The sequence below is a fragment of the Mustela lutreola genome, chromosome 1, assembly GCF_030435805.1.
Source record: "Mustela lutreola isolate mMusLut2 chromosome 1, mMusLut2.pri, whole genome shotgun sequence".
In the NCBI taxonomy this organism is placed as follows: Eukaryota; Metazoa; Chordata; class Mammalia; order Carnivora; family Mustelidae; genus Mustela; species Mustela lutreola.
The window spans coordinates 30,925,820-30,951,982 of NC_081290.1; the positions used below are offsets into that span (position 1 = coordinate 30,925,820).

General features: G+C 34.7%; 1 protein-coding gene across 1 annotated transcript; it reads left to right on the forward strand.

The window, feature by feature from the left end:
• Nucleotides 1-458: 458 nt before the first annotated feature.
• GNPDA2 (glucosamine-6-phosphate deaminase 2) lies at nucleotides 459-25,531 on the forward strand. Its single transcript, XM_059162358.1, has 7 exons — nucleotides 459-614; nucleotides 3,867-4,027; nucleotides 7,104-7,205; nucleotides 8,691-8,873; nucleotides 14,018-14,202; nucleotides 17,740-17,914; nucleotides 23,579-25,531. Exons 2-7 carry the CDS (start codon nucleotides 3,904-3,906, stop codon nucleotides 23,638-23,640), a joined length of 831 nt encoding a protein of 276 aa, XP_059018341.1. The 5' UTR covers nucleotides 459-614; nucleotides 3,867-3,903; the 3' UTR covers nucleotides 23,641-25,531.
• Nucleotides 25,532-26,163: the final 632 nt, after the last annotated feature.

Sequence of the window (26,163 nt, forward strand, 5' to 3'; positions counted from 1 at the left end):
CCAGCTGGAAGACGGTGAGGGCTAGAGGAAGAATTCTGCCCTACAGTGTCCTTCTAGGTTTATTCCTAGTGAGCCACTCCAAGGCTTCCCAGGGTCTACACTTCGCTTTTCTGCAGCACGTAACAAACTTAACTTTGATGAGCTTATTGATAAAAGGCTCTTAGGAAACAGTGAATAGCTGTGCGCGCCGAGTAAACGTTCAATAGCTTAGAATACAGATGAATTCGTACTGCTATTTTAAGGAACAATTTAAGTAATGCTTATGTATGAGCATGGCAGTCCTACCTACTACATTCCATAAGCCCAGAGAATCTACCTCAATTCAACCTTTGAGAGTTGATAAAAAGAGTAGCGTAAAGGTGATGGCCCAGGAACTGGAACCTCCGGTGTAGGCAAGAGATGTGTTCTAAGAATCTCCGCACAGCCCATCCCTAGAGCGCTAGGGGTGTGCGCACGCGCAGTACCCGCGGGCTGCGCCGCCGTCCCTGCAGCGCCTTGGGTTTACATCCGGGTCTTTGGGCTTCACGCGCCGCGCGCCGGCTGGGGTCGCTCGGGGTTGCTGGGTTCTTGTTATTTCCGCTGTTCCAACATCGGAAGTGTCGTTGGGTCGGCAGGTGAGTCCGGGGAGGGGACCAAGCAGGGGAGTCGGGCGGGGAACGGATAGGGCATTGCCCCCTAGGGTGGCCTTTGTGCCGAAATGGGGACGTGCGGCTGGGGCCGACTGGGGTCCTGGGAGCTTCGAGGCGGGGCGAAGGGTGACGCGCGGCTGCTGGTGCCCTTCGAAACGGGGCCTCAGGGAGCGGGTGCCTGTTCCTTCCTCTGCTTTGGAGGCGTTCTCCTGACGTTTGTTAAAAATCAGGAACGGTCGTCCGCATTTGTTGTAGTTCGTTGTGGTTTGCGGAGTGACTGGGGCCAGCAGCTCACGGAGCTGAGGGGGGTTTGCAGCCCTGGCCTCCTGGGCAGGGACCACAGCCTTTCTCCGCGGCTTCTCGCGGCTCGCAGAGATGCGGCTCCCCTGCCCTGCCCTTCAGAGACATTTTCGGGTCTGGTGTAGAAAAAAGGCTCAGAGCAGGGATTCTGAAGTTCAGAAGCCAGTGTAGATTATAGAATAGCTGCAAGCTAAGTCGTGTGCAGGTTCCCATCCTGCTCCAGAGTTCTGAGATTGGTGTTCAGCAGCCCGTTCACCAAGTTAGTGCACATTCAGAGTGAATCAGCAGCAGAGGAAGGAGAGGGAATTGAGGGAATTGGGACGGGGGGTTAGGGGCGGCGGTGGGGGAGGGTGTGCAGTGTCATTTTTTGTGAGTGCTCTTTGGTTGTGATGCCAGAGAACTGCCCAGAGCCACCCCCACTTTGAATCCATGAGGATTAGCAGAAACACGTTTTTTTAATCTGCATAAGTGTGACCAAAACATTCTGCTTAACTTTGCCTGGGATGATTCATTTGAGACTTTTCGTAACCAAGTCTGAGTTCTCTGCGTTTAGAATAAACAAAACTTGCCTGTACCTGATCTGAGAGACTTAACTTCTTTGCAGCGAGATCTCTTCCTGTGGTGGTGTTTTCGGAATTTAACCGGATTGTAATAATCATCTAAGCTATTTATGAAAGGGCAGATTCCTTGGATCCCATTTCACGTCTGTTGAAAGACTTGATGTCCAATGAGAGGGGCCTGGGAATCTCAGCAGGCGTCCTAGGTGCTTCTTTTAAGGCACCTGTGGAGCATAGGTCTTTCAGTCTGGTAGACCCTCTACCATTAATAGCTTTATAAGTTTAGCAGTAAAGTCCTGAGTTGCAGTTTTCTATATTTGACAAATGAAGAGTTAGTTTTTTTGTTTGTTTTTGTTTTTGTTTTAGATTTTATTTATTTATTTGACAGATCACAAGTAGGCAGAGAGGCAGGCAGAGAGAGAGAGGAGGAAGCAGGCTCCCCGTGGAGCAGAGAGCCAGATGTGGGGCTGGGTCCTAGGACCTGGGGATCATGACCTGAGCAGAAGGCAGAGGCTTTAACCTGCTGAGCCACCCAAGTGCCCCTGAAGATGTTAATTTCTGCCCCAGAGAGTATTCGAGAATTCTAAGCCCTTACTAAAAAGGCCCCAATCCCCCAATCTTAATCATTTTTGTGACTACAGAACTTAGTGCTTGGCATTTAATAGGCCCTCAAAAGTGTGTTGAATTGAGAAAAAGAGCGTGCCCAGAAGACAGAAGGCACTTGGAAAATTCTAGTCCTCTTCCTCCTTAACTTACAGTTTTGTGTGTGTGTGTGTGTGTGTGTGTGTGTGTTTTAATGAATAATCAGTTTGGTGAATATTCTTGTTATAAGTAAGTATATCTCTTGTTGGCCATACTTATTAGAATTAAGTCTGTTTCTTTATGACCAGGAAATGTTCCTGATTCTTAGTGTAATTTTGAAATTGTTTCTGGCATTAGTTCATTAATGAATTTAAATAGAGGTCAAGTCCATTTATGTTGGAGTGAATTTATGACTTACTATGTAACTTATTGTCTGTAAAAGCTATTTGTTTCTTGTTACTGTGCCAGAATTTTAAATTATGGTGATCATAATTTCTTGTTATGCCAGAATTCTAAATCATTGTGTTTTAAGGATATCATTTGGGTTTCATATATTCATTGTAATAAGACTTATAAGGATAGCATTCGGGTTTCATATATTCATTGTAATAAGACTTATTCCCATTAATTCCCATTAATTTCAAGAATTTGACTTAATTTTGTATGTAAAGTGTCTGGGAATTCGGGACTGCTGAAGCCATTTTACAAGGATTGGTATGGGTGATAGATGCATCTAAGTATGAAACTAAGAATTAAAATATGGAAATTATGGTTCTAGAATACAGTGTAAATGTTATAAATCTTGTCAGTATAAAAATAATACATTCTACAGAAATCAGGGGTTGTGAGTCGTGGTAGTAGGTCAATCCACATTGTGTAAAATGGAATTATAGTTTTTAAATGACTGATTTCTTAATATTTGTGAAATATTTTGTCTTAACCTTAAAGTACTCTTTTAGGAACCAAAATTGCTTTTTATGAAGAATTTTTCTTTTTCTTCAGAGATCAGCAGTTTTAGTTCACTTTTTCTTTTGTTAAATTCAGGAAGAATTACATGTTATGCTTTTTATTATGAAACAGCATATTTAGTGTGATCTCACTGTTGAAAATTTCTATACATTCTACTTATATGTGTGCACATTAGATAGACTTCTAGAATGTTGTTTACTAATAGTAATAGTTTTTATTTCTGAGTGTAGTATTTGGGTTGATTTTTTTTTTCTCTAATACCTTTCTATACTGAAAGAAATTTATAAAAAGTGTCAAAAACATTTAACAAAAGGGAGGTTTGTTTTTTACAGTATTTATAGGGAGAGTTCTGGATTTTTAGCAAGTAACCCAAAGGATGCTAAGTATTCTTTACTACTTTTAACTTGCATTCAAGAAATGAGTACTGCTTTGTTTGCCTTTAGGTTTGTTTTATGTTGCTTTATATAACATCCCTGTCAAGACAGTGTACTATGGTGTCTTATAAAAACTTCAAGTTTGCCTTGATGTCATTTCTGGCTTTGTCATTTAGTAACTGTGTGATCAAATTATGTGACTTCTCCTCATCTAAAAGTGGGTGTTATATTTACTTCAGAAGATTGTTGTATGTACTTAAATTACATAAGCCACTGCTCAGAACTCAGGGTCTGTTCAAACAAGAAAGGCTATTACTATTTTAAAAGTATAACTTGTATTTGTATATAAGTTTGTCTTTCTTAAATAATGTCCTTTTTAAAGTCATCAGTTTTAATACACATATGTTTGCATGTCTGTAAATTACTTAAAGTGCTCTACAATGGAATTTTCTCAGGTTTGAATTCTTGTCCTGGAACCTGTGCATCACCATAATGAGGCTTGTAATTCTTGATAACTATGACTTGGCTAGTGAATGGGCAGCCAAATATATCTGTAATCGCATCATTCAGTTCAAACCTGGACAGGACAGATACTTTACATTGGGTTTACCAACAGGTAAGATGCCATTTTTGTTCCATTTTAGATACTTAAAATTATGGGATGGAAGAGTTTCCTTTAGTAAAATATGTTTCCCCTTTATTTCTTGCCATATCACTTATTGAACATTTTAGTATATAAAGCCAGAAACACATATATAACTATCTGGTATCTGTGTTTCATTACTGTTTCTTTTGTATTAAAATTATATATCACTTACCACTCCAAAATGAAAAAGGAAATATCCTGACTTAATTGATGGTCATAATATTTTTGTACCTTTATCTAGTCATCTTTTTTGTTTTATTAAGGATGTTACTTTCATTATTTATACAATCAATTAGTAGATTAGCCTTTCTAATGCCAGATGTATGTACTCTTGCCTCTTGGTTTCACCTCCCTTGCCTCGTACACTTTATTACCTTATTAACCTTTTATAATTTCTGTGTTTATTTTCTTTTTATTATAGAAGTATTATGACTGAAAAATTGAAGACTGGTATGTCATCATGACAGAGTAAACACAAATATGAATTACATATTTTATTGTATTTAGTTGAGGTGTTTCTTAAAAATTAACCAAGTGGTGTCATTGATCTCATGGCACTTACCTTGATATTGTTGACTTCCACAGGAAAGATTATTGGACATGGAATCAGAGCTACCATTTTCTTGGTGACTGCCAGGCATTTATTCCACCTCCCTAATCTTTGATTTCCTTACTTTAAGAAAGATAAGGATAATAATGGCCGATAATGCAGTTTGAGGCTCAGTAAGGCAGTGTTTATGCCACTCCCTTGTATAGTGTAAATACCATATAAATCTAAACTTCCCATAAGTGTGTCTTATTTAAACAGTATTTTTTTCCTTCTGCTCCAAGCACCATATGTGCTAACTATATAAAAGCTACAATCATAGTTTTTTCCACCTAATTTCCATGAAAGGTTTTGTTTAGCTTAAGTTATTATCTTGCTTTTTGTCTTTTGGTCTAGGGCAGTCAATCTTGTGAAAATGACAAAGAGGGATTTTTAAAAATTGCATACACCAGACTGGCACCCTCAGCACCCACATTTTTGATACATGAACCCAAGTGGTTGGACATGGCCTCTGTATCAGTCTGCATACTGCATACCTGGGCTGCAGCTGGCTAGCTGCTTTGATCACACTGTCTTAAATATGAAGTAGAAATAAACAATATTAGCTTGGGGGCAGAAAGTCTTCAAAGTCATGAATTCAGGCAGTTCTAAACATTTATTCGTGTGTTTAAATTTACAGGTTTGGCTTATTTTGGGATAATTTAACTGCTAGTAATACACCTGCCAGTGACATACCTTGGAAAACCTTTGTTGACATTTTCCACTTCCTTCCTTCATTGACCATTGATAGTATTAATCATGCTCTCTCCTCCTTGCTTTTGAAGTTTGAACATAGATTTCTGTAATTGTGTATAGCCTCCCATATTGTAATCATCCCTCCACCAAGCACAGTTTCTGGGCAATCTTTTCAGTGCTTATTGATGTGATCTTAACAAGCTTCACATGTAAGGGCCTGCGAGCTTCTTGTCTCCCAGACTTACTCCCTGATTCTCTTACTCTGAGTCATGATAGGAAGAGTAGACTACTTGTAGTTCAAAGAATAGGCCTGGCCTTGGTGGCTTTACTTTCACTCATGTTGCTAGTATGTTATATAATGAAAACTACATGAGCTGTGGAACCAGACAGAATCTCTTGAATCTCTGCCTGCATTACCGTATGATTTGGCACCATATGATTTGGCAAATTCCTTAATCTTTTTGACCCAGTTCTTCATTCTCAAAATGGGAAAGATAATACCAGTTTCCCAGGGTTGTGAGATTTACATGAGCTGATGTATAAAAATACTGGTATATAGGATCTAGCAGATGGTAAACATACACATAATAGTGGGCTATAGTTCTTTGAGATGGAATTGTAAAATTTGTATAAATTATTGATTACAATTTAAAACAGTATGTTTGCATTAGCTTTAAGAAACTCTTTTAGTCTTCTCTGAACCTATATTTAGTATTTATAACCACTTGTATTATTCTTTTATCTCAGATAAAAGGCAATCTTTTTACTACCATGGAATTTCCTGTGTTTGTTTTTTTGTTGTTGTTGTTGTTTTTTTGTTTTTTTTTTTTACCAAAGACTATTTAGTTCTGTCATACTTCTGTCTGCCACTTGAGTAGAAATTTTGTGTGCAGATGTTAGCACTGGGAGGGCCAGATCACTTGTTAAGAATGCAGTCAAGCTAACCTTCCAGTTTTTAGTTAAAATGAAAAAATACAACAGATTTGAAAATGGAAGCTGTCTTCAAGTGGATAAATTTATTAATCTTTTTTGTGCTATGTCAAGAGGTACTATCAAACTTATTTTAGTTACATAAAACATGTAAAAGAATCACATTTATAAAACAATTAAAATCAAGAACTCAGATGAAGGATCCAAAGCCAAAATCCCATTTCCCAGAGGTCATTTTACTTTATATATTTTAGCTGATACATGCTGAAGATAACACAAAATAGGAAACAGAGCCTCCAGTTATAATCATAAAGGCTAATGTTCATCAAAGAGTCCTTGCCAATTTCTGAGTCTATTTTGAAAGTAGATGCAATATTTAAATTTAGCTCTGGTTTCCCTTTTGATTGCATTAAATGGTCAATTTGACCTTTTGATATTTGTTTATATGATACAAATCCTGAAAAAAAGCTTTTTCTCAAAAGGTGAGGTATTTATTTTTCTTTTAATTCAAATGTGCTTTCTATAAGTTTCTAAGCTTGGAATATAGAACATTAATTCCAAATAGTGAACAACTCTAGAATAATTTTCTAACTATAATTTCTCTTGACAGATTTCCAGTTTTATTCAGCAAATTCTAATTTACTAGGATTTCAGGGTACTTTGCAAATGTATATATGATTCAAAATACATTTGTTAATTGAATGTGTATTTAAATTATTGTTTCCCTCGTAAATTAAAGATAGAGAATATCATTAAGAGAGTAAAGTAAATATAACCTTTAAAAAAAATAGATTATTCATGTTATGTTAGAAAATGGAATTTCTTTCTTTTTAGGGAGTACACCTTTAGGATGTTATAAAAAACTAATAGAATATCACAAAAATGGAGACCTTTCTTTTAAATATGTGAAGACCTTTAACATGGATGAATATGTAGGTAAGCTGTATTACTTGAATATATTATTTGGATGTGTTATATTTTAAATAAAATGAATATTGTCTAAGAATTAGTATATTATTTGCATTTATGTTTTGAATGTAATATGATTATTTCTAGAAGATAATGTACTGCCTTGTGATGAGGTTGGGAGTTTATATTTTTAAGAACACTATATTTTTATGATGCCAACACAATATCCTGGAGGAATATGGGACTAGAAATCAGAAGATCTGTTTTCATTCTTGGGCTCTGCCACTTACCAATTCTGCAACTTTGAGCCAGTCCCTCAGTTCTTTCTTTTTTTTTTTTTTTTCCCTTAAGGCAAAGTTAAAACCAGTGTTGTGGGAATAGAGTACCACATATGTAAAAGTAATTAGTAAAATAAAGATTTTTCAAATATAAGCATATTTATAAGTGTGGCTATGAAGCTTTTGTTATATTGATTGTTAACTTGCTTAACAGGTAAGATGTATGATGTGAATAAACTCTTGTTTTAAACTTTGAACATAGGATCCTTTTTTTTTTTTAAGATTTTATTTATTTGACAGATCACAAATAAGCAGAATAGCAGGCAGAGAAAGAGAGGGGGAAGCAGGCTCCCTGCTGAGCAGAGAGTCCAATGTGGGGCTTGATCCCAGGACCCTGAGATCATGACCTGAGTTGCAGGCAGAGCCTTAACGCACTGAGCCACCCAAGCACCCCAGGAATACATTTTTAGTGGTAACCTAAGTGATAGCCAAAGAATTGTGATTTGAAATACTTTGCATGCATATAGGAGAAATAGGTGAGAAACATTGACCAACATTTCAGATGTATGGCCAATTAATTTATGTTGAAATTAACACATAAATCAGTTCCATTGGTGGAAGTTAGTGCGCTTGAGAAATGGAGGACAATGATTAAATGCATGTAAACTAGACTTCTTTGTTTGAATTCCTGTCTTTCTATGAGCTAGGTGATCTTGGGTAAGTTAACATTTCTGTGCTTTTGTTATTTATAAGCTGAGAATGATAAAAGTAATTCCATAGATGTTCTGTAAATTATTTGAATTAATACATACATGTAAGGTGATTAAAATAACATCTGGCATGTAATGAACACGTATTTCACATAAAAATTTCTCTTTAGGGGCTCCTGGGTGGCTCAGTGGGTTAAAGCCTCTGCCTTTTTTTTTTTTTTTTTTTTTGGCCCAGGTCATGATCCCAGGGTCCTGGGATCGAGCTGCACATCGGGCTCTCTGCTTGGCGGGGAGCCTGCTTCCTCCTCTTTCTCTGCCTACTTGTGATCTGTCTGTCAAATAAATAAATAAAATCTTTTTTTTTTTTTTTTAAAGTCTTTAAATTGGATTTAATTTGGATATTCATTGGATATGCAATAAGAAGGTTATATATTTTAAATAGCATTTATGGTCTAATCAGAAAAGTGAACTTTGGATTTATTCCTGGAAATACTTACATTTATATTTATTAATATTTTATTTAGGACTTCCCAGAAATCATCCTGAAAGCTACCATTCTTATATGTGGAATAACTTTTTTAAGCATATTGATATAGATCCTAAGAATGCTCATATCCTTGATGGGAATGCTGCAGATTTACAAGCAGAATGTGATGCTTTTGAAAAGAAAATAAAAGAAGCCGGAGGAATTGACCTTTTTGTTGGAGGTAAGTAAAACATTTTGTCCTTTATCTTACCTTTGTGTAATGTAGGGAACACCTGTAACTGTCTATAATACCCATTTATTCAGCCACTGGTTTTTACTTTATTTTCATCAAAAGATAATATTAAGGTTGCAAGTTAGAATTGTTTAAATTATGTCTTGAGAAATAAGTTCCAATACCTGCTAAACTTTTATGTCTTTAGAATTAACGGTTTACCACATCTTACAAAATGAGTGATGTTTTTTTCCTAAATGATAATTCTTATCTTTTATGCTTTCTTTAAATTTCCAACCCCACTTTCTTACCAGATTACAAAGTTAAATCTCTGACAGAAGTTTGCATGTGGAACACATGGATTTTAGCATTTCTGTATTGATTGCTTAAATTGCTTCAGTTCACTAAAAAAAATCAGTTAAGAAGTAAGACTTTACCATCACCCTTTAGTTAATGTGAACTAAGCTGTATAACTGTCTTTGTAAACTCCACATGAATAAATGCTTAATTGGCTAAATTCCACTTAAAATGTGTATATACATCTACATGCATGTGTGTGTTCATAATGTACCATTGAAAATAGGAAGTTTCTTTGTAATGACAACATGGTTTTCTGTTGTCGTTATGAAGCCTGAGACAGCTAATTAATTACCATAAAAATATAACATCAACTAAACTGAAACCAAAATGCTTTTTGCTAAAGCTTTTAGTATTCAACTAAATGTGCTAAAGCTCTAAATTTAGTTCACCACATATATCTTATATTTAATTTATTAAAAGACTGCTTAAAAGTATATGAATTAGATCTTCACTAGTGCTGACTGATGGTTTAGGTGACCAGGTATGGTTGCAGTGGTTGATTGACACTAGGGAAGATTGGGTATTACAGTCAGACATGATTATGCATTCTGTTTTGGTCAGTTATTACGTGTATGACCTTGGGAAGTTTATTGAAATTCAGTAAAACTAAGTTATTTGTAAAACAGGCATGACTATTAACCATTCCAAAACTTGGAAGAATTAGCCATGTTAGAACATGTAAAATGCTTGGTGTGTAGTTGGTACTCCATTAAGTGTTACTTCAGTCTTCTCTTAATTGTTCCTTAGTTCATTAAATTTACTGCTTTTTTACTGAATTACCTCTAAAGGTATCCAGTGAGATTAAGATTTTTTCTTTGAGGAAATTCTTTTCTCTGCCTAACAGAGCCAGTGTCATTTACTTTCTTTCGTAGGTGAGATGGTTTTATCTAAGAATCCAAGCTAGATTATTTTGCTTTTCATAATAGAAATTTCCCTGTGTTTGAAATGAAATTTGCTAATAGTGCTTCAGTATTCCTGGAAAACATTTGTATTCCAGTTTTGTCGATATTGCTTAATTCTGAAATAATTACTATTTGTAGTTGCCAATATCAAGGCTATGGCAATCCGTATTTGAGAATGTTTAAGAAATGAACTACCCGTGCATTCTTCAGGTTTTCTCCATACCAGAATCAAGTAGAATTACTGTAATGTATACCTAATTACTGTAATGTAATTATACCTAATGTATCTGTATTTTAGTTATATCAAGAAATATTTTCACTCCTTTACCATTATACAAAAAGGCATGGAGCTAATAGAGTTTCATTATTAAAAATGACTTAATGAAAAATATATTTTTTACTTCTTCATTTGAATATCCTAAAAACTCTTAACTCCATTTTCTCCCTTTGTCTGCTTTCTAGAAAGTACTTACAGCTAAATAATGTGTTTAAGCCTGAATATCCCTTCTCAAAGATTTCTCATAGAACTTTCTTCTTTTCCTATAGCTTTAAGTCCCTTCTCATTTCTTTTTAGCTTAAGTTTTTTGGTATATTTCCTCACTATAGGTCTTTTTTCCCTTTGAAACAGATGGAGCATAAATTTTACTTATGTATGTGTATCACTGACTCTTCTTACTAGAAAGAACTTTACTTTGTTTTCTAACCAATTTTTGTCTTAAGCTTCCTGTAGACATTCTCTTCGGACCAACCAACCAGTTTATCAGTTAATAAATAAGATTTCCTTACCTCTTCCATTAGTATCTTCACTGTAGTCATGTCATGATCCACGGTCTGCCATTTTATATTTACCATCCAAAGGACATAATTACTCTGTAGATAGTGGGGAGAAGGGTTAGCTTATTGCATTATCTTTGAACTTTTTCCCATTTGGGGTACTCTATTATTGGATGTATATTCATGAAAGAATCTCATTTGATTCTTTGCCTTTGTTGATCTAGGTTTGTTATTAGATTTTCAAGATGAGGCTTGGTATTTGGGTCTTACCACTTACCCTTCTTTTGTTCCAGGGTTTGTTGGTTAATAAAAACACTAAGAACTGAGCCAAATGGGATCAAAATATCAGCCTTATTAAAGGTAAAGTTGGATTAGAGGTTTCAGGTTGGGCTTGAGGCCAAAATGGAGTTTCCTATCCTTCCCCTCTAAACTGGGAATAGTAGAATGAGGACCTCAAGACTCTGAATCCCCCGCGTCTTACTCCTGGGAAATAGAACAGGAATTCCCTTTCCTATATAGAAAAGAGAAAGGAAATATATACTGCCAAAAGTTGTTATTCTCCCTGTGACAATAGAATTGTTAAAAAAAAAAAGAGTAAAGTGTGTCATGCAATCCCTGACCCACCTCCAGCAATAAAATACACAAATACAAAATTTTGTAGATAAAATCTAAAGATATTACTAACTTTAAAATTTCTTAAGGTACTATTTTTAACCCTTTCCTTTGGGTACATGATTAGAATCTTTGGTCTGCAAGTAACTGTAATCTACTTTGGGACCAAAAGTGAATTAACTGGAATGACTGTGGGCTAACTTGCAGAATTGTTAGAAGAGTTGAAACAGCCAAGTCTGTGGAAGAACAAGAACCAAGGAGCTTCAAATTTCCAAAGCAGGAGCTCACAGATACTCTCCTGCAATGCTCTCATCAGATACCTCAGCTGTAAATGCCTTCCTTCTTTTCTGCACCCTTGCGCAAGGTTCAGAATTTCTTGAGAGAAATTGTTTCAGCTTGGGACGAGTATTTTTTAGTAGACCACAATCACTTTGACTCAGGGAGATACGGAGTAGATAAAGCTCCCCCCACATTGTGAGAGGGGCACACCAAGGTAGAAGGAAGAGAGAGAAACTATACTGAGCATAACAAAGAATAGTAACCATCTATTCCTTTTTCAGCCATTATTTATTGAGGGCCTCCTATCTGATGTATTTTTCTAAGAGGTAAGGGTATAGTAACTAAGAGCAAGTCCTTATTGCAATGAAATTTACATTCTACCCCACAGAACTGTAGGAAGACAGAGAAGTCCTGTAATCCAGACTCAGGTTTTAGAGATGTTTCATAAAGGTGTAAATATATTAGTTTAGACTTAAAGCCTGAATGAGAATGTGGCGTGGTTTTTAGATCTCATGATTATTTTTTTTTTAAGTTTTGTAAAGCTTTGCGAAACATTCTGAATGCTTTTAGAACATTTATATCAGAAAGCTCAAATTTCTAATAGCTACTTATAGTCAGTAAGGAAATATATTACCATGAACCACTGCTGATAATTCAGTCTTACTGTACTCTTTTGTATGACCCACAATACTAGTTAGAACACTAATGTTGATCCTTAAGGACTTCCTATTTTTTCTGGAACTTTTATTTTCCTGGTTCCAGCCTTTTCTCCTTATATACACATAGAGAAATACAAATATTTACAGATGTATACTTTAGGAGGAGAAACTATAGTTTTACAAATCTAGAGAGAAATGGCATTTCTGTAATTTAAAACATATTTATAGGCAGGTATATGTATGCTAATGGAAAGATCCATGTATATTAACTATATGTAGGTCAGACATTATGTCACCACATTAAAAATTCCTAGAATGTGGTGCTTTGGTAGCTTATATTTGTTCCCTAAGATTTTCATTCTTCTTTGTTCCATCAAAACCAGGTTATTCTTTGTCGTATTTTACTTTGTTGTAATCTGGGAGAAATTGGTTTGAATTTTAGGCTAAGAGTCAATAAAATTCACATATCTATCAATAAAATAAGATGTAGAGTATAAATGTAACAGGTATTTCGACTCAGAACTTGTGGGTTTATTTTTTCATGGAGGTTGTGAGAACTCTGACTAGTTAGTAGGGTACACATACGTAAAACTTGATTTATTCATGCCATGGAAAGATTCTTCATTTTTAAAAAAAGATTAACTTCCAGTTTCATTCAAATAAGGAATATCATATTTTTATCTACATTTTAGAGGCAGTCCTAGAATATTAGAGCTGGCAGTATGTCTCTTTAAAGGAGTGTTTTCAGGTTCTGGTGGTCACCCATTATTAGGCCATGAAATAGAGTCATTTACTTTCTGCATTTCTCTTTTGTACGTTTTGCTAATGAAATAGAATGACTCCTAGCAGGGTAAGTATTGTTTTCATGCAGTTCTTGTTCTTAATTACATTTGCATGTGTGTATATGTATGCTAGATTACAGTGTCAAATAGATTTCTTCTAGTAGGCTGTAGTCAACATGTCTGAAGAAAACTACTGCCCTATATGATCCAATCTAGACATTTTTGTAAGTGAGGAAACTACTACAGGGAGGTCCAGTAGTTAATCGCACCATCTAGACTAGAACCAGGCAGGTTAAAGGGTTAACCATAGAAACCACTGGGTTAGGCATCAGAAGATTTGGATTTGAGTTTTGTCGCAGTATTTACTAAATTGTTACCTTGAGCAGTCATGTATTTTTCATGCATGTCTGAGTTTCCTTTTGAGCTCAAAGAAGGCTTGAGGAGAGGAGGGAAATAGATATTCCTAATAAGATTATCTCATCAGATTGTTAAATATATGTGCTGAGATGTGAAAATACTATGTAAACTGTGAAGTGTGCTAATACAAGCTAATATGCTAAATTCTACTGTTGTTACAATAATGCTAGCTCTGTGCTAGGTGTATGGAATATATTGAAATACTTGTTGAGTCAAATACAGGAACAAATATTTTAATGCAGCATTAGAAATTCAGCTACCCTATAAAACAAGGTGAGCCTGTTTATGACTATTTTCTCTTAAAAACAAGTTGAACGTTGAGAAATCTTACTTTATGTGTCTATGTGTGTGTATACTTCTTTTAAAAGGAATTGGTCCAGATGGTCATATCGCTTTCAATGAGCCAGGATCCAGTTTAGTATCAAGGACAAGATTAAAGACTCTAGCAATGGACACCATTTTGGCAAATGCTAAATATTTTGATGGAGATTTGTCGAAGGTGCCAACTATGGCTCTAACAGTTGGTGTGGGGACAGTGATGGATGCAAGAGAAGTAAGAATTCAATGTTCTTTGATGTCTGTAGATTTTGGAGGAATTATGGCACCAGATAATTTCGGTTACATCCTATTCACTATATAAACTGTTATTTGGCTTTCAGTGACTTCTGTCAGTGTCATTGCTATGTTGAGAATCCAAGTAAGTCAAGTCTTCTGGAGCTTATGTAAACTAAGAATCAGGCACCACCCCTTCTGGAATACTGCTACATTGTTTGCTTCTTCACAGTTTGAGTTTCTAAAATCATACTGCTCAAATGGTCTGTTATTAAGTGAAATGGTCTGGTGAAAGGTCTGTTGTAACAAATATGCAATGCTGGTTAACACTAAAGTATTTTTGGAGGCTCAGGATAATTTAGTGTCAAGTACTTCTTGACTATGGGAAGATAGTCAGTTAGTTTCCAGCAGAAAAAGAACCCATCAAAGGCTGAATCTGTTCCAAATTTGGGATACATAAGAAGGCAAATAGTCTGAATAGACCCAGCCTAATTTTTAAATTTTTAATTGGGCTTTCATTTTCTTCCCTGAGAAAAGCAGAACAAATTGTAGTTGGCTCATGATTATCAGTGGTAGTTACATGGAAACTCCCTTCCTTCCGGTTAACAAGATGGGAGAGGTTCAGAGGAAAGCACACAGACAAGTTGTGATGAATAAGAAATGGATCTTAATGTAAATATGACTAGACTTGAACATACAAATAGAACTGTCATTCAGAATGTGCTTTTTCATCTAAAAACCATCAGTATGTGAAGAAAGCCCTTTCACGAGTTGAAATTTGTAGTAATTGAGAAAGATTTTAGAGCAATTGTATTTCTAAAATACGAAACAAAGTTATATAAATAGATTTCTTACATTTAACAAGATTTAAGTTGTAACAAGCTAATTCTTAGAGTGAAGAGAGAGTTCTTAAGATACTGAATTTTTTTTTTTCCTTTTGGTTTTTCCAACAAAAGTTTATGATGCCACTCATCTCACAGTACTCACTCGCAGCATGATTACAGAGAAAATTATGGCAAAACTATTTTAGGACTTAATTATTTTCTCAGGGGCCTTAGTGTGCTCTTTTATGTCATTCTTTGGAAACAAGTATCATGTCATCATACTTAGTGATTTTCCTATCTTTCATTGTAAGGAGCTTAATGTATACAGATTTTCATTTGCCAGTGATTTGAACCGTGATGTGGGCTGTTCTTCAATTTTAGTTTCATTAAGAACAAATACATTTAATAAAATTTTGAATCAGTGTGTGGGGAAAATGCTATTGTTAGATGAAAAGTACATATGAATGGTAAAATAAATTTCTAAATGGTTAGTGCATCAGGAAGAGCTTCACTGTCTGGCAGCAGTGAAGGACCTTCTGTACACACCTTGGAAGTGACACCCTGGAAGTCATTATAGGTTCCCTTAAGACTTGGGAATTACCAGCTAGATAAGGAACCACACCGATCACTATTTTATCACTCTTTCCTGGGCTTGAGGCTTTTTATGCTGATGGTATGTGTGAAATGCTCTACTTTTCCAGACTTTGTTTAGCTAAAATGGCACTTTTCAGTTTTCAACTTTCAGAACTCCCTTTCTTGACCATAATTCTTATAGTCAAAGTTACTTACATTTTCTCTTAGACCACTCTGTTATTTTCCTTTGTAGCACTTTTCATAATTTCTGATTTTTCTTGTATGTTTTCTGGTTTAGTCTCTTTTTTCTCATTAATTTACAATCTCTGTGAGTTTATAGGTCATGTATATCTAGCACCTTACACTGCCTGTCATATAATAGGTATTTAATAACCATTGGGAATAGTGTGAATGAATTATATTCATAATTCATGTCAGACAAAGTTCTATCGACTTCGTCATTTACTTGAACCATCAAATCTGATTTTTGTTGACTTTTGGCTCTTTGCCAAAGTCTAAATCTACCTTCAAAGGATTGAAATTTGTTTTTACTGAGGTATATTTAAACATAATATCATATATTTTAAAGGTAATTTCAAGAGAAAACAAGATGTTGCAAAATTTTCCAATATTGCAACATCTTTATAATTGTTACATATAATACTTCGGATATTTATTCTTAAGGTGACATAGGAAAAACCAAAAAATTTTAAAATCTGCTTTTGATTTTGCTACCTTACTGAAAATCACCAAGGTCAGTAATGATTTCTTCATTGCTAACACTGGCATCTTCTCTGTAGGTCTTACCCTACTGGGTCTCTTCATCACCTACTGCTGTTGACTATGCCTCCATCATAAAATTCTGCCATTAGTCCTCTTACTTTCTGAGCATTTCTTCTCAGTCTCCTTCTCAAGCTTTTCTTCTTCATCTCCCTTTTGAATATTGCTGTTCCCTAGGGTTTCATTCTGGAGCTGCATATTCACTCTGCATGCTTTGGGGGCATGACTTTTTTTTTTTTTTTTTTTTTTTTTTAAAGTTTTATCACTCTTCCAAAAATGTAAAGTACTCTTAATACAGTGATAATAATGTATCTTTATCTTGTACTCCTTCTGAAGCTGCTGTTTTGTATTTCCAACTTCCAGCTGACATCTTGATATTTAGATGCCTTATATTTAAGCTGTCCAAAAATTAAATTAAATTTATCCTTCCACGAAATTTGTCTTTCTTCTGAATATTCCCTGCCTTGCTGAATAGCAACACTCCCCATGAAAATTATCTGAGCTTGAAACATGTGTCCATTCTCGGTTTCTTTATATCTCATTAGTCACCAAATCCCAACCATTTAACAGATAACTTAGAGGTAAATAAGGATCCTACCCTCCATCACTACTGCCTACTAAGTCTATATATCCATTTTTTTCAAGGATTATTGCAAACTCCTTCTCAATCACAAAAATGATAAAGATTCATTCTGATATATATACACTTAGATTTGCGCATGTTCTCTGAATTGCAGGCTTTTAGGCATTTGGGACCCAGAGCTTGGATTTTCTATTAGTTCCTGAGGGTATTCTTTGTCTTGTGTGCTTAAAGGGCTGTTCTTACATGTAAATAGATCCCTAACCCTTCTTTAAATCTAGGTTTTGTGTCAAGACAACTTTTGACAACATCTGTTTCATAAAATAGTCTCCAGGCTTCTTTCTCTAACTTTCAAAGTAGTATCTGCTGTGTTGATTGGATTAGAGCAGTTTGGTATATCATTCCTGGTTATGTAAATTCTTTGTTGACCCTCAGTTCTGCTTTTGCAAAACAGCTTTTCTTTCTTTTTTCTTCATTTTCCTGGTCACTTCTATCAGTATCTAATCAGTATCTAATGTATTAATAAGTACCTGCATTATGGTTTATTCAGTAACACTTCATAAGAAGATACTATTTTATTTTCTTAAACCAGAAGAGAATTACTTTATGCTTGCCTTTTACCTTGAGGAACAAAAATACCTCGAACTGTGAAGAAATATGTAGCTATTTATATTTTATGAATATTCATGCTAACATCTTTCTTTAAAAAAAAAAGAGCTTTTTTAGTCATTTGAAACAAATTTTAAGAATTAATTAACATGTCATGGTCATGATTTTTCAGGTAATGATCCTCATAACAGGTGCACACAAGGCATTTGCTCTCTACAAAGCGATAGAAGAAGGAGTGAATCACATGTGGACTGTTTCTGCTTTCCAGCAGCATCCTCGAACTATTTTTGTGTGTGATGAAGATGCTACTTTAGAATTAAGAGTTAAAACTGTGAAATATTTTAAAGGTGAGCATTGAAATTTCAGAAGCAGACTGTGAGAATGTCCAATTGTAGATGACAATTAAATCTTAGTAGACTGTGGAGTTACATCCTGCTCTGTGCCTATTGAAACCAGCATTTTGCCAACACAGTAGCCAGTTCTTTTTAAGGAAAAGAAAAATCTCACCTCAAATAATAGTAGCTTTCATAATGGTTTCCTATTTTTTTCTTGAAATCCAAAATTTAATAAAATATAAAATATTTTACTTTCATACTGTATATATTAGATGAAATAATCCAAGAGGAAATACATGTTACAATGTTCTTTTCTTTGTTTCTCAGTCCAACCTTCCTCACCAAGCTATGGTTTAGTCTAATCAGCTTATAAATTAGGTCACCCACAATTTCAAATTATTCCCATACACCAGTTAATAACGGTTCAGTGTCAGAGCAGTATGGAATGAACTCTGCAAGTAAGCGGGGGTTTGACTGCCCACACTTCTGTATGTAGCTTGTCCTTTTGACTCTTCCTGCAGTCTAGTTCAGTAATTCTCAAGCCATACCATACCAGGTTGTATATTTGAAACCACATGTGCTTGATGTAATGGGTGATTTAAGAGATTTTTAAGGAAAATTTGACTATTTAGAAACCATTCCCTGCTTAAGAGTGAATTCCACATATAGATACACACACATAACAACCTGTATAAATAGGTGCTCTTTATAAAGTACTTGTATTTCATATAGCTGATATGGAAATATTATATAACTGGTCATATATATATATATATATATATGTATATATACATTTATATATCCGTAATTCATAGTGTGTGTAGTATGTGTACTGTTGATATTACATGAATATGTATTTTTAATCTTTTTACTCTAGTTACTAGGTGTTTATTTAACATGTATTAGAAAAAAATACACTAAACTGATCAAACCTATATTCCATGAGTATCAGTATTGACAGAGATAAAGAAGGTACCATATTTTACTTTCTCTGAGACACATCTTTTTTCAGATCACTCTTGACTGAAATTGGGATGTGTTTAAAATTGGTCATTATCAGTTACCTGGTAGCATTTTTTTCTTAATGGTATGTAAAATAATGTGTCTTACAGTCTTCAGCGTTTCATTCATGAAATAATAGTATATGATTTTAACTTATAAGTTAATTTAAAGGAAATCTTTAACTTATAGTTCATGTAAATGGTGTGAATGTGGCAAAAATCTTGAAGATGAATCACAAATGAAGTTTAATGAATTGTGAACAATCAAAATTTTGATCCTGCTTATAGTTCTTTATTTGCACTTAGCTGTTGTGAGCACTTTCCTGTTCCCCTGTTCTTCAAAAGCTTTTTTTTTTAAAAGATTTTATTTATTTATTTGACAGACAAGAGATCACAAGTAGGCAGAGAGGCAGGCAGAGAGAGAGGAAAGGAAGCAGGCTCCCCGCTGAGCAGAGAGCCTGATGCGGGGCTCGATCCGAGGACCCTGGGATCATGACCTGAGCCAAAGGCAGAGGCTTTAACCCACTGAGCCACCCACGTGCCCCTTCAAAAGCATTTTAATGTAGATGTATTATAATTTATTTAAATGTATTATAATTTATTTAAATCATTCCTTACTGTTAAATGCTTAGATTATTTCCAGTCATTTATATTTTTATCAAAAATTATTTTTTACCAAGTCAAAAAAGTATCAAACTGAAATATTGTCAAGTTTTTAAATAAGTTGGCAGGTAAAAGAGAAAGATCTGTGATGAGTTGTGAATAAGAGCCCTTGTATGAAGTTTTTACCCATATATTTCCATGTAGTCTTTCATTTTATTTCAAATATTAGATTCCTTGAAAAAAATAATAGAAGGAATCCCTATTATCCACATATTTTAATGCCAGAGATTTATTTAACATTGCCATGTCCTGGTACCAGCAATCCTCAGGTAAACCCTTGTGCTTATCAGATGTTGTCAGTTACGTTTGTAATATTTACATTTTAGTGAAATAAATATTTAAGAAGATACTTAATAATAGCCAGTACTTGTACGACCAGGCATTACTCAAAATGCATTATACTTGATTTACTTAATTCTCACAATTTAGTGAAGTGGGTATTCTTAAAATCCCATTTACAGATGAGCTAACAGGCTTAATAGAGATGTTAAGTCACCCAAAGTCATAGAGCTCGTATGTGGGCAGAGCTGGGTAAGTGAAATCAGGCTTATGTGGCATCTGGGCTTTTGTCCACTGTTTATACTGTTTCACAGAAGAGGAGTAAAACTCTGGCTATCTTTATTATATTTCTGTTTGTTGCGTTGCTTTCATACCATAATTATTGCTTCCAAAAAGGTATAGACATAGGTTAAAGAGCTTTTAAAACACAAAAGAGACGTAGGTGATTACATGTATTTTGTTCTTTAATTCATCTATCCAGATTCTAAACTTTTCTGAAACATTTTGAATTATAGACTATTGATGAGAGAATCGCTGCACTGCTCTTTTGAGGACATTATATTTTCTACTATGGATCTGTATATATTTTTGGAGAGGTTCAGGGTATCAGCCTCAGAGTGCCTCCCATCAATATGGAAATAAATGGAATTGAGATATTATTCTGGGCTGGAATTGAGATATTATTCTGGGCTGTATGCAGACCTCATTTTACAGTAAGGTATTTTAATACAGGGTAGAAGTGAATATTCATAAACTTACATGTATTATAAGTATAGTTTTATATTTTGCCATATTCTCGAGTTATTTTATCACTTCAAGATGTACTAAAGAATATGTCTCCTGTAGTTATCTTTTGTAATTCAGATTTCTGTCACATTACTACCCTTTCTTCTGCCATCACTAAAATGTACATAAAGGGGCTCTAATTATTTAGGTCCTAAAGAAAATCTAGGTCAACTGCATCGAAAACAATAAAAACCATTAGCAAGTAGAAGTTCATTTCAGTATATACCTTTTGGAAGATACAAGTAAATCACAGGAAAACAGTCCAGTATTCAATGTTTTTTTCTAATTTTTTTTTGTTTTTGATTTTATATAAAGCCTTTATGTCCTTGAGAATATATTTTCAAGACCTCACCATTATGGTGAACATTTTTGTTTGTTTCAACCTTTGTAAGCCCTCCTCAGTAGCTTGATTGAATGAGTTCAGATGGAGTCAAAACCATAAAATTGACATTCAGAATCTATAACATTTAACAACTTCTGGCAGCTTGTTAGGAAGTCTGTACATTTTAGTACTCAGAATTTATTTTTTTCTGTTAATGATTTAAGTAGCCATAATTTGTTTCTATCCAAATCTTGTATAAAAATTTGTCAGTTTTGCCTTAAATCATAATAAATTCTTTATGTATCATCCAAAATACATTTCTAGTTTGGAAACAGCCTTATATGTAAAAGTTACAGCCAATGTATAGTTAAACTTTAGAGTTGAATTTTTAATGTTTATTCTGATATTTTGTGTTTTCAAGCTCTGATGTATTATTTCCATGATTAAAGCTGTAAGTAAGTGATAGATGAATTGTATCAAGTAGAATGATCCTATTAATTGCAGCTGCTTCTCTGTAAGAGGTTACATCTTCTAAACTGAGTGGCTAAAATTACCACTGTTTTTGTTGTCCCCTCTCCTCCTGAGTTGATCTCCAGTTCCTATTTTACTGCTCTTTACATTCTGGTTGTTGAAATGGATTAAACTTCTCAGTTAAATCCTGCTTTAAATAGGCTTGGTTCTGTTTAGAGATAACCATCTGGTAAATAGTTTTCATTACCAAATACTACTTCTGCACTATAAAAATTACCCTTTAATGTATAATTTTGGTAAATACAAATTATATTTTCCAGTTAGTGTCATCAGCCAAGAAAACAGGCCAAAATGCTTTTAAGTACATAATCTCTTGCATGGTGTTAGTTTTAAAAAAAAAAGTATAAGAAGTATCTGTTTCTGAAAGTAGTTGACTCACCATCATAAAAAATTGGCACATTAAGTGATTTGAGAAAATAAAATGTAATATATTTCATTAAAATTAAAGCTCCACAAAGGTAGGGACTTATATTTTGTTCACTGCATTATTTCAGCATCTGGAAGTGCGCCTGGTACATGGGGGCATTTGATAAATTGTGGGTGGGTAGTTGGACAGGTAGATGGATGGGAGAACACAAGTCTGTGAAACTACCGCCGTCTAAGCATTAAATGATGTAAGTCACCCTATGAAGCCCAAAGGATGTTAAATAAAGAGCAAGAGTTCAATAGTAGTTGAAGAAAACTTTTGAGTTGATAAGAGTGGAAAGCCCTAGAAAATGGGTAGTAGCTCTCAGATTGGGAGGAAACAGCATAATTTCCAACAGCACAGATACAAGGAAGAGCTAACACAGGAGCAGAACAAGTTCCCATTAATAGACTAGAGAACAGTTAAAGTATATTGATAAAATGGGACTAGATTGTACGTATGTATGTATTCTTAGTAATCTCTACACACAACACGGGGCTTGAATTTACAAACCCAAAATCAAGTCACATGCTTTTCAGCTTAGCCAGCCAGGAGACCCTGGGCTAGATTATACTTTGAAAGCAAACGGGAATGTAGAGGTTAAGAGCGAAAAGGAAAACCAGGGTTCACCTCTTTTGGGTCACGGACCACTATGATAATCTGGTGAAGAGACGGCCCTCAGGAAAAAACCTGCACATGCACACACACTTGCAGACACAAATTTGTATATTAACATGGGAGAGTCAAAGACTCCTTGAACCTTCTCTAGCTCTATTATATCCTACGGTTGGGCTGTACTTGATTTCTGCCAGGTGGACAGCTTCCAGGTGTCATCAGTTTGGGAGTCAGAAACGATTCAGTATTGACTGCTCTACATTTTTCACATTTGAAGTTTAAAACTTTGGTTTTAAGTATGGAGTCCTCAATTTTTTTTTTTTTTATTTTTTTTTTATTTATCAGAGAGAGGGGGAGAGAGTGAGCACAGGCAGACAGAATGGCAGGCAGAGGGAGAAGCAGGCTCCCTGCTGAGCAAGGAGCCTGATGTGGGACTCGATCCCAGGACGCTGGGATCATGACCTGAGCCGAAGGCAGCTGCTCAACCAACTGAGCCACCCAGGCGTCCCTGGAGTCCTCAACTTCTTAATGGCACCTTGGATTTTCTGATTAACCTCCTTCAGTAGTTTGTTATCACCCCAATTGTAAACACATGTCAAAATCGTGGCAAATAATTTGCCAGATGAATGGATAGGGTAATACTTCGGAGAACTTAGCTATCCCAGTTAAACAAGTTCTCAGTTCCTGGGCTGAAGTCTGGTAGAGAAGTGCCAGAGGATCAAATTCAACAGCTTTATAGGATAAAATCAAAATGTATTAACCAAGTCAGTATTGAGATTTGTTATTTTGCCATATTGAAGCTTTGGAAGCAAGAACTGCTGCTACTCCAAAGGAATTTGTACTCATTCTATATCTACAGCTCCATAAATAATTGTAAATTGCTATTTGCTAGGTAGTACAACCAAACCTTATGAAACATTTCTATTTAATACATTTTTCAGTAAAACTTAACTATTTTGTATCAGATGGGAACCAGCATTCTTATGGTATCTTACAAATTCTTGTTTTCTAAGGTAAATGAGATAATTCAAAATTAAAAATAAAACTAGAACTGTGCTTTTTTTTCTTTTAAGGTTTAATGCATGTGCACAATAAACTTGTGGATCCACTATACAGTATGAAAGAAGGAAATTGAAGGAGATTGAAGCAAATTCTACTTGAATGAACAGGACACTTTTTAAGTAGTAGATGAATTTTCAGCTATGCAATATGATAAAACATGGGGATTTTTTGAAGATTGTCATTTTTGAAGTCCAATATCTGTATGTTAAACATTCCAGATTTAGAATGTGTCCATTTTATACTAAGGTTTAGAAGTAGTTGGCTGTCAAAAATAGCTGTTTATTATAAAGTATGGAAGCCACACAGCCACTCTGTAAAACATCTTAGAAATGACATGTCTGTTTAAAAGTTTCAAGTCATTTTAAATTTGAAGAATCTATACATCAAATATTATTCATATGAATCTGGTGGCATTCTCAGAGTTTTATTTTTTAATCACATAAAGACACTCCAAGCCTTTCAGGTATCAATCATTGCAAACCTTTACTTTTGGAATGTAATCTTTGTATTTTCTGTGCATTACACACAAGCTTTTCTGCACGTGGTTGCCTTAGTCATCTTTCTGCAGTAGCATTTGGACATGAAAAGTCCTGCTATATATTGTTGGAACAGAGAATCTGAAGAGATGCCAGTGCCTAAAAGTACAGTTTACGTCCTTTTGGAAAGTATGTATAAGTGCATGATTTTTGTGCACCACCTTCTATAGCACTTTTTTACAAATGTGCTCTTATTTTTATTTAATGACTTGGGTTCATGCTTTTAATATAAGTATTTTGGCAATTATGAACTTTATACCTAGCAACGCACTTAAAGAAATTCTTTTGAAGACAATTTTCTGATTATTGTTAAATTCATAAATGATTAGCTTTATTCCTGACTTACATGTCTAAAAGGATAACATGATGAAATATTTATAAAGGAATTACTGTAAACTTAAAATTGCCATTAACTTGCATCATTAAATTGCAAATAAAAGTATATTGTTTTTTATCTTTAACTCAAATAAAGCTTATAATAAATAAATGTTATCTAAATTTTATTTCCAGAAGTAAAACTGAATACTTGCATTTGAGATATTCCAACATTAGTAGTAGTATTGATTCTGCATTTACTTTTTGTTTGTTGCCATCAGGCATTTAGGAGATTTAAGTTAAAAGACAATAATTCTACCTATAATTTAGTAGTTGCTCAGTGGGGAGTAAAAAATTCTCCTATTTCTTCAGCATATTTTGCATATTATAAGCCCATCACGGAGAAGCATTACTTACATAACTTAATAGAAATGTGACTGAGATGTATTTATAATTCAGTTCCTTAAAATAAAAATAAACAGCAAATAAAAAATAAATAAAAGTAAATAAAACTGTTTGTATAAAATATGTTCCTTAAATTCCAAATAAGGTAGTTATAATTGCCTTGGGTGATACACATGGTCCTGAAATGACTAGTAAGTTGTATCACCTTCCAGTCACACATCCGGTAATAAAGTACTGTGTTACTACAAACCACCCTATCTTAGAAAATGATAGTTTTATAGTGAAAATGCTAAAGATAACTGTTCTGGTGCATGATTCAACTTGTTATTTCTGTGCTTTAAATGTGCTAGGTGAAACACAATTTAGAAGATCTTTCCATCACTGCCCTTGATTTTAGGGGACTAGTTTGAGTCAAGCCCATGTACTCAAGACCCTCAGCACACTGATATCTGGCCACTCTAACTCCGTAACTCAAAGGCTAAGCTGCTATTAAAGAACAAAGAAGCCTATTAGATTTCCACAAGGCAATAAAGCATGGCAGCTAAAAAATGGTAGGGTTTGGATAAAGAAACCACTGTTTGAATTCCAGCTCTGTCAACTACTGACACCAGCACAAATAAGTCTGAGCTGCCAGCCCTGTATGATAAGGTGGTAATAGTACCTGTACCTCAACTGTTGTATAGACTGGGGAAATGCCTACGGAGCTCAGCTCAATGGCTGTCATATACTCAATAAATGGTGGCTATTCTAATACACATATTTAAATTATTGTAAAGTTTGCAAAAATGTCAGTATTGTTAAGGACCTCTGGGGAATATACTTAGAAGGCACACAACTCCATATCATGAAAATCATCTGTTTAGGAGAATGGTCAGGGGAGAGAACTTCAGCTTATACTAAAAAATTTGAAAACTACTTTTATCACTACTACTAATACTGCTTAAAGGAAGAGAACTAAATGTATCTAAATTATACACATACTAATAAAGCACAAATATTAAATGGTAGACACATGGTGCATACTTTGTGCCAGGTACCAACCTATAACTTTCACCTGATACTGGTAGAACAGAACATTTAGAAATTATATGTAAATGCTCTTCTAGTTTCAAATATACTACTCAAAATACAAGTATTATGGAACCTCATATTTCAACTGTTCTATTACAGCTAGAGAGGACAGGGAAGATACCTGAGCAGATGATGTAAATAGGACAAAGTCACAGGTTAATTAACTTCTATACACAATTTTAAGTAAATCCCACTATCTTATAGTTAGAATTACCTCATTATGTAATAATCCTAGTATAAAATACATTGATAGTCTTATCCCTAAAAGA